General features: G+C 40.9%; 1 protein-coding gene across 2 annotated transcripts in view; it reads left to right on the top strand.

The window, feature by feature from the left end:
- LOC141232979 (solute carrier family 13 member 2-like) overlaps nucleotides 1-9,104 on the top strand; it is a 145,060-nt gene extending 135,956 nt beyond the window's left edge. For both annotated transcript variants that reach the window (XM_073667849.1, XM_073667848.1), the window contains 3 exons: nucleotides 1,098-1,259; nucleotides 6,918-7,055; nucleotides 8,564-9,104. In XM_073667849.1, coding sequence (XP_073523950.1) covers nucleotides 1,098-1,259; nucleotides 6,918-7,055; nucleotides 8,564-8,692 — 429 coding nt within the window. In that variant the 3' untranslated portion in view covers nucleotides 8,693-9,104. The remainder of the gene's footprint in view (nucleotides 1-1,097; nucleotides 1,260-6,917; nucleotides 7,056-8,563) is intronic.
- Nucleotides 9,105-9,397: the final 293 nt, after the last annotated feature.

A 9,397-nucleotide genomic window follows, 5' to 3' on the forward strand; every position in this document is an offset into this window, starting at 1 on the left:
ACGCTGTGCGGCCAGCCAATCACTGTAATGCCACAACCAACATGGGTGCGGCATTACAGTGTGTGGCAGACAATCACTGCATGTTCATTGGCGCTCTAAAGAGCGCCAAACATGCAGGGAGGGGACCCTAGCTCCCGCCGAGCAACCCCGGAAATAGTCGGCGAACGCCGAGTATCTCGAGCAGTGAGGTGCTCAGGCGAGCACCAAGCAGTAGTGAGCATGCTCTCTCATCACTAATACTTACTTGAACTCTATTCTGCCCTTGACCACTTTGAATGCATTGCTGACACTAACCACTTTATTGCTTGAGGCCACCAGGTATTCTGGCATGGACCTCAAGACACTTGACCAGCAAGAACCACTTAATTTCCTTAATTACAAGAGAAATTAGTCACACCCTCACAAAGATCTGTCACCATTAAAAATAACTATTAACTACTATAATTTGTGGATACCTGAAAAGACACAGATTCCAACAATTATTATATGTGAGCCTCCTTTTTTATTCCCCAGCAGTAAGCATGCAATGCTCCGTGCTCTGCAAAGTAATCGATCCCCCGGAATCCTGAACTCTGACGTACTGTACAGCCGGATTCCTAGATTCCAAATTACTATACAGAGAATGGTTTCAGGCTTACTTTAAAGGTCTGTAGACTGACCGGGGGCACAATACAACCATTGCTCGGTAAACTTTGATTGATTAGCAGTTGTTTTGACTTTCCTATTTACACAGGTAGACCAAAGCCAACGATGTGCAGTGAGCTATACTAGATCACTCAGTGTGCGCAGGCTGCAATAGTTCTCGGCAGTGCGAGTTCTGTGTACACAGGACGATGCACCACTGTGAACGACGATCATTCATGTTACGCAAAATACAATTTCACCTGATGAACGAGCGTTTTACTCATTCATTGAGTGATCAACAGCCTGTTTACACTGCAAGATATTCGTGAAACGAATGTTTTTAATGTTAATGTTTTTAGCAAATAAAGGGAATGTGTCATCAGAGAGTAACCTGTGGTTTAAATCAGGTTCAAGTCCATATAAGATAATAAACACAATTGATCTTTATCCTAAAATTATTTTTTATCTTCTAGGATTCAGGATTATCCACTTGGCTCGGAGATAAATTGACACCACTGCAGAGTATCCCCCCTGTAGCCATTGCACTGGTCTTATGCTTGCTGGTTGCTACGTTTACTGAATGTACCAGTAATGTGGCCACAACAACACTTTTCTTACCCATCCTGGCATCCATGGTAAGGAGTTATGTCTCAAAATATTAAAGATAGCCGGTCACCTTTGAGAATAATATTACTTATTAAAGGGGTTGTCCGGTCCAAAACAATAAATCTGCAGTCACTCTGTGTGACTGCAGACCTACGAATCCCCCCAGGGCATGATTTGCCAGTTTCTGACCCGGGGTATGTATGTGTTATAGATACTCCTGGCCAGTGGACGGGTCCTCGCTCTCCATACACTTGTATAAGGTGAAGCCGCATCACGTCTAGTGACTTGGCCAGCCAGTGGGCGTGGCCGGCTAGAGGGCACAGCCTCACTCCATAGAAGTGTATGGAAACGAGGCCGCGCCCACTGGCCGGGAGTATGTATAACGCATATATCCTCTGGTCCCGGGCCTGAAACCGGCACATCCCTGCAGCGTACAGTGTCTGCGCTGGGGGGATTCATAAGTCTGCAGTCACACATGTGACTGCAGACTGATCGTTTGGACCGGACAACCCCTTTAAGACAACTATTGTAGCCAATGACTGTCCTTGAAACTGCTAGTAAAAAATTGTGTGTATAAATAAGGTGGCACAGCCCTTTCTCAATGCCACTTCATTATCAGCAATCAGCAAGGGTACATCAATCAGACCCCAAAAGCAGGACATTGGTATCCTTATTTAGCGATTTAACACAAATATCTTTATTAACAATAGGCTATGTAGAAGCAGAACTTATCCTAAGCAGATTATTCTCTAGTGAACTCCACGTCAGTTCAGACCGTAAAACAAATTCTTCTGACATTGTATCTGAGAGAACTACTTGCCCAAGTAAAAATACATTAATATTGTGTGTTTTTCAATAATGTTAATAGCAAATCTGTGCAATAAGTACAATAAAAAGGTAGGTAACAGGTGCTCCGTAAATGATTAACAAAGGCTCATTGCAAATGAGGTGTAATATTGATATTGAAAGCCATTTGGAAAAACATTGTCATTTAAATGAAAAACTGCTAAAATACTTTTTATTTCATAATATTAACACATTTCTTAAGGCTATATACATCATTGTACTCTAATATATAATTTTTTACTTTGTAGAGTGACATATAATTGGTCTGGGTATGGTGTTCATTCACAATACATCACCATGATGAGTGTAATATGCGTCATTAGATTTTAGCAATAGTCAATGAATAGATGATTCATAATACTATAGTAATTCAATGGCTGGAACCCACACCTAGAAGTTACACATTTCACAAAATAGGAAACAGCTGGCATTTTAGTAACAGCCCATCAATGTTAATGGAAGCTAATCAATGGTCAATTTCACCTGACAGTTCCCCTCACCCGCTCACCAATGCTACAGCTTATCACTGGGAAACCCAGCAACAGGATTCTGTTATCACCTCTTCATCAGGAGAACAAAAAGCGTTTTATCCAAAATAAAGCTGAAATATCAATAGATACAGTCATGAGAAAGAAAATTAGTACACCCACTTTGAATTCCATGGTTTTACATAAAAGGATGAAATAAATAAAAAACTTCAGATGAGCAACAACCCATGACAAATTATACTGTCATTATTTATTTAGCAAAAGATCGACCAAAATGCACAAGCAGTGTGTGAAAACTTAAAGGCAACCTGTCATGTCAGATTTCGCTATTAACTTGCAGGCACTGCGCTGCCTCACTGCGCAGGCGGGGGACCAGCGGTCGTACTTGTACAAATGCACATGCGCCCCACAATAATAGCGCTTGCCGGGAGCAATATTCAAATACATGGGCTTCGCCAGCAGTGACTGAATGCGCCCGCCCGCCCGTGACTGAATATGAGAATCACACCCATATGACTGAAAACGAGCAGGTAGGACAAAGTATATCAAAGGTTATAAAATCATTATAATACCAACAATTTTAATAAAAAAGCTTTTTAGTGATTCACATTGCATCACTAACAACGCTATGGGGGCAGTGAAGATCGTAGCTAGGACGTGACAGGTTCCCTTTAAGTGAAACATGAACTCTTCAAGTATTCATGAGTATAATGTGATGCCGTTTATCCAAAAACTAAAAATGGTTCATGCAACAGGACAATGATCCCAAGTGCACAGTTAGATCTACATGAGAAAAGCTGAAAAAGAAAAGAATCAAAGTGTTGCGATGGACCAATCAATGTCCAGAAGACCTTAACCCAACTTAAGAAAGTTGAGCATCATTTTAATTTTTATTTAATAAATCAATAGTGCACATGAAAATAAGCAACTTTGTAATATGTCTTATCATATAAATCCACTCATTTGTCTTTCAGGACTGATCAGTCATCTTCAAAAATAAAAATTCTAGTGTAAAATCTGTATTCAGTGAAGACAGATTGTTACGTTACTGAGATAGGAGATGGCAGTTACTGCTGATAAAATTATATGTAGAGGTGAGGTGAGAAGAGGAGGGAGGTGCTCTGCTCTAGCTCCCCCCTCCTCCTATCCCTTCCTCTACTTAGAATCTTATCAGCAGTAAGTGTCATCTCCTATCTCAGTAATGTAAAAATCTGACTTCGCTGAATACTGATTTTACCCATGATTTGAGAATTTTGAGAATAATGGAGAATGGAAGAGAACCAGATTTCTTAGATAAGATATATTACAAAATTCCTTATTTTCATGTGCACTATTAAGCTATTAAATAAAAATTAAAATTATCCTCAACTTTCTTAAGATCCCGCAGAAGCAGACTTCTCTGATAAGATTTATTATATAGTTGCTAATTTGAATATTGATTTGGATAGGAGGTGGATGTGCAGCACCAGACTGTGGCCACTATACAGTCGACAGAGCTGTGCAGCACCTCAAATGAGCAGTCCTGCCACTAATACAAGGAACAGCTGATCGGCGAGGGTGACAGGTATCACACCCCCACCAATCAGACACTGATGATCTATCCTAAGGATTGGTCATCAATGTTAAAGTCCCGGACAACACCGTTAAGCAAAATTGTAAAGAATAGTGCCAAAATTCCTCCAGAATAATGTGAGAGACTAATAAAGTCATACAGAAAATTATTACTGAATTTTGTGGACTATAAGACCTACTGGACCATAAGACACACCCCAAATTTTGGGGACAAAAATAGGAAAAAAAAAGTATAATATGGTGGTACGTCTTATACTTCGCTTTTATGGTAGCTTACCGGGGAAAACGGCTGCAGTGGAGCGGGGTCCCAGGAGGCAGGGTCGCTGCTGCTGGAATCTGGCGGCAGCAGGACTGGGTCGATGCTATGAGCCTCAGGCTGGGCGGATAGGAGGGCGTGTTAGGCGGTGTGAGGCTGCGGCGGCCCCTGGACTTTCACGAAATGTAGGGCGTCCCAGCACATCCCATCCTTTTTATTGTAGTGGACTTCTGGAAAATGGCCACCAGAGGCGGCGAATGAGCAGATTGAGAACTCAGGAGCCGAGATCTCGGGAGCGGAGATCTAAATCTGCGTATGTGCCGCTTCCGGCGGTCATTTTTCTGAAGTCCACCACAGTAAAAAGGATGGGAAGTGTGGGGATGCCCTACATTTTGTGAAAGCCCGGGGCCCGTCGCAGCCTCTTACCACCTAACACCCCCTCCTCTCTGCCCGGGGCTCGCGGCATTGCCCCACTCCTGCCGCCGCCAGTTTCCTGCAGCAACAACCCTGCCTCCTGAGTCCCCGCTTCACTGCAACCGACCCTTTCCCCCTCTAAGCTACATTCGGATCGTAAGATGCTCCCCCATTTTCCGTGTAAGCAGATTCATTCTGTCCTAAGCACAGGCATGAAACAGCGACCGACACCATCACTAGAACTATGTTTTACCCATAAATGTAGTGGTATTTCAGTGAAAACATGCTTTTAAAAGAAACAAGCAGGAGCAGCATCTTTAGATGCACAAAGGGCAGAGATTTCATGGAATCACATTCACTTTGCTTCGAAATTTAGACCTGGTTCACGTGTAACGTAAATGCTGCTTATTTTCTGCTCCTTTTTTTGCACAAAACGTATGCTGTATTTAACTGTTCAAGCAAATTGGATGTGATTTCATGAAAACTGTGCCCGCTGTGGTCTAAAGACGCTGCTGAACTATGCAATTTTGGAGCTCTTTTTCTCTCTTGTCTTCTATGTGGAACCTAAAAAAAAAGCATGTAAAAAATTGAAGATACCGTATTAAGTGCAGAATCCAAAGCTTTTCTGAACTATAAAAACACATTAAAAATGCAACTTCACATCTGCACCAGAAACACATCAAAAAAGACTTATGTATAGTAATAGATCACAGACTGAACATGAGTCAGCAGTGTGATGCAGCAGCAAAAAAGGAAAACACAATTCTGGGTTGCATTAACAGAAGCATACAGTCTAGATCACGTGAAGTAATTATCCCCCTCTACTCCTCTTTGGTCAGACCTCATCTGGAATACTGTGTCCAGTTCGGGGCACCACATTTTAAAAAAGACATGAAGAAACTGGAGCAAGTTCAGAGAAGAGCGACCAGAATGCTGACCGATCTGCAAACAATGTCCTATGAGGAACGTTTAGAGGACTTGGAAATGTTTAGCTTGTAAAAGAGAAGACTGAGAGGAGACTTAATAGCTGTCTACAAATATCTCAAGGGTTGTCACAGTGTAGAGGGATCTGGTTTATTCTCATTTGCACAAAGAAAGACTAGAAGCAATGGGATGAAACTGAATGGGAGAAGATACAGATTAGATATCAGAAAAAACTTTTTGACAGTTAGGGTGATCAATGAGTGGAACAGGCAGCCACAGGAGGTGGTGACAGTTCTCCGTCAATGGAAGTCTTCAAGCAGAGGCTGGACAGACATCTGTCTGAGATGGTTTAGTGAATGCTGCATTGAGCAGGGGGTTGGATCAGATGATCCTGGAGGTCTCCTCCAACTCTAACATTCTATGATTCTAAATAAGGGGGAGAAGATTGTTATTATGGAGTTTGGTGCGGATCCCTCAGAAAACAAAAAACACATTATTTCTCCAATGTGTGAACATGGCCTATAGACACGAAAAAGCCAGATGTCATGTAGTTAAGCTACTTAAAGATGAGAAAGTTCTGGTGGCTCTAACTGTGAATGAAGGAACAAAAAATAAACAAAAGGTCCCAACTAGAGATGAGCAGGACGCACAGATGACGTCCTGCCAGCCCTGACTAATCAAAAGCCGCTCTGGGGATGCTGGAAGGAGATTCGCAGCCATCCATCCAGATGCCCGGTACCACTGACCTGGATACTGGACCACAGACCCGTGAATCTATCCGCTCATCTCTAGTCCCAACTGTCCCAGATACAGCGGACAGTCCCAGATTTGGGTCTACGCCCTGCAGTCTCGAGCATCTGCTGAATGTCCCTCACTACCAGCTCCCCTCCGACATCTCCTCCTGCCAGGGTAGAAAGAAATGGTAAATGGGCATGGATTGAGGTGTGGCCAAAACTTGCCATAGCGCACTAAACGCTTTGCATGATCTGTCCCTCTTTCTGTTCTTCAAAAGTTTGGAGGTATGCTTTAGTGTAAATCCATACTGAAGTTCTTTGTGATCGGTGAACCTGTTGCTGTTTCATGCTGACAGTGGTAAGGACATCATGAACTGATTACTGCTTCTCTTTAAATAAAATGAGATTTACGATTTAAACAGTTAAACACTTCTTTTACTTTTTATTCTGTAGGCAAAGGCAATACATCTGAACCCATTATACATAATGCTTCCATGCACCCTTTCTGCCTCGCTTGCCTTCATGTTACCAGTCGCCACACCTCCTAATGCCATTGCTTTTTCATATGGGCAGCTCAAGGTTGTTGATATGGTATGTATCACCTCTCCAGAATTGTACAGAACCTAAGCTTTCTGTGTCGTACAGTCTTAACTAGACGTATTTACTATACATTTTACTTAATGTGTATTCATTTGTACCATGTCAGGTCTATATAATTGGGTATAGGTAGTTTTGGAAATCCTTGTTAAGACAGTGGAAGCCTGTAGGTGGCACCCAAATGCATAGAGAGATTTCAAGACTCACACTGTACAGTATATAGTGAATATGTTAGACTATGTTCACACATGCCTATCTGGTTGCCAATACTTTTGACACGGGAATAGTGCAGCACGTGATATTATTTATTGTTAAAAAAAACAGAAACATTAATGAAATCCTAATAAATGTCAAGATAAATTAATGTTTCAGACGCTGTTAAATAGAATTTATCACCTATATTTAAAACTTTGTTTTTATCTAATCTGTTTTTATTTTCTGTTTAAACATTCTGTAATTTTGTTTTCCATACATGAATATGGAGACTGTCATCTTGTTGTGCTATTAACAGTACTTAGAGATGAGGCTTTACAGCAGTTACATCGAGCATGTACAGCAATAAACATGCTCTGACTTATTGACTTCTATGGGAGAGTTTTCTCTGTATGCTTTGCAGCTTGTACAGGGGTCATTAAGCAGGAAGGAGGAGGGGGTGAGCTGTTACTATCGTTTTTTTCTCTATATTGATATAGAGATATTGATCTCTACAGAACAGAAAATGTTACCCTAATATTAGGCGCGTTTTTGCTGTTGTTATAGATAGGAATATGGAAACTAGAAAAAAATATTATATTTTTTTCCATTTTTAACATAAAACTTTGTTTGCACCATGACATACAGTGCATGGGATTCAGCCAGGAGCGTGCACGCTGTGCAGGCTCTGCCCCCACCCTTAGAAAGCTGTATTCAGTGTGTGGAGCTGAATACGGATGGGCTGCAGAAACAGCATAGGGGACATCTGCTAGAAGGTTTTTGAAAGGTTTTCTTTAGAAATTTAATTTATGAGGTATATTTGAAAGTTTATTAAAATCGCTTTCCCTGCATTATTATTATAGAAAAAATAAAAAGACAGTTACACTTTAAGATCTGCTGTGCAATGTATTATTACATTATTATGTATGTGCACAGTATTATTATTATTGTGTAAATTTTACATTGTTTGAACTACGGTCATTTCCTTGCTGCTTTCACAACCAATATACATACAGTAGATCACAACGTGATCCTAACTTAAGGCAGCAGATCACTTGTGTTAGGTTATATTGTTGAATAGTTAAAAGGCAATAATATAAAAAAGTCAGGTTTCCATTTTTCCTTGTTTTCATTTGCCATAGATGACTACACAGTTGTGGGCACCAAGAAATCAGTAACAGAAAAGCTCTAAAAATGTAGCACTCTACAGCTAATAGATTGGTTGTAAATTCACATCAAAATCTAAGACTTGAAGACACTTTTAAAACTTTGATATGATATATATAATTTTCTTTGTATGTTCACTGCAGGCAAAATCAGGATTTTTGCTGAATATCCTGGGAGTTCTTGTTATTACATTGGCCATTAACAGCTGGGGATATTATATGTTTGACTTGGGTACTTTTCCTACTTGGGCAAACTCCACAGGAAAGCCGTAACAGTTTTCCCATTCGGATAGAACACATTTGATAGTAGCAAAAAAAATCGAAGCCCCTCCAGTCTCCATTCATTCCTCAAGAATCCTGATATGTTTAACCAGGACTGGTCAGGACCTTGGACTGAGAATGGAAAGTCTCCCACAAATGGACTCGGATCACACCAGCACATTACCAATTACTGTGCTTAATTACAAATTAGAAAAAAGTCAAATGGCTTCTGTAGAACTGCAAATTATATGTTCAAAAGGTGCAGGTATTTGGGAAAATGAAGAAACACAATGTAGCGATAGACCATGCTAGCAGAGGTGGAGACCATGTATTATAACAGAAGCTTCTATGAAACGCTGTATAAGTGATACATTGTAAGAGCATTGTTCATAAATCTAACTTAAAATAAACATTTACATTTTTACATTTGTTTTATTTATTTTTTTCTACATACTCGTCGCCATTTCATAAACCATGGCTCACAGACCAATCAGAACACAAAAATCAAAGCCATGTCAAAGTCACTGCACCAGCCTCTGCCCTCTTCCTGAAATGAAGCTTCATCAGTGACGCTCATTTTCGGGGGCTGGGCTAGTCCCTGCATGTGTTGGGTGATGTGCACAATGACAGTGCACACTCTGTTGCTGGCTCAGATCAGCAGTAACGAGTCGGAGTGGTTTCACAATACCGGGAGTGCACAGACCAGTGACATCACTT

Source organism: Phyllobates terribilis, unplaced genomic scaffold (assembly GCF_046119375.1).
Source record: "Phyllobates terribilis strain yellow unplaced genomic scaffold, ASM4611937v1 Scaffold_2__4_contigs__length_985480577, whole genome shotgun sequence".
Taxonomy (NCBI): Eukaryota; Metazoa; Chordata; class Amphibia; order Anura; family Dendrobatidae; genus Phyllobates; species Phyllobates terribilis.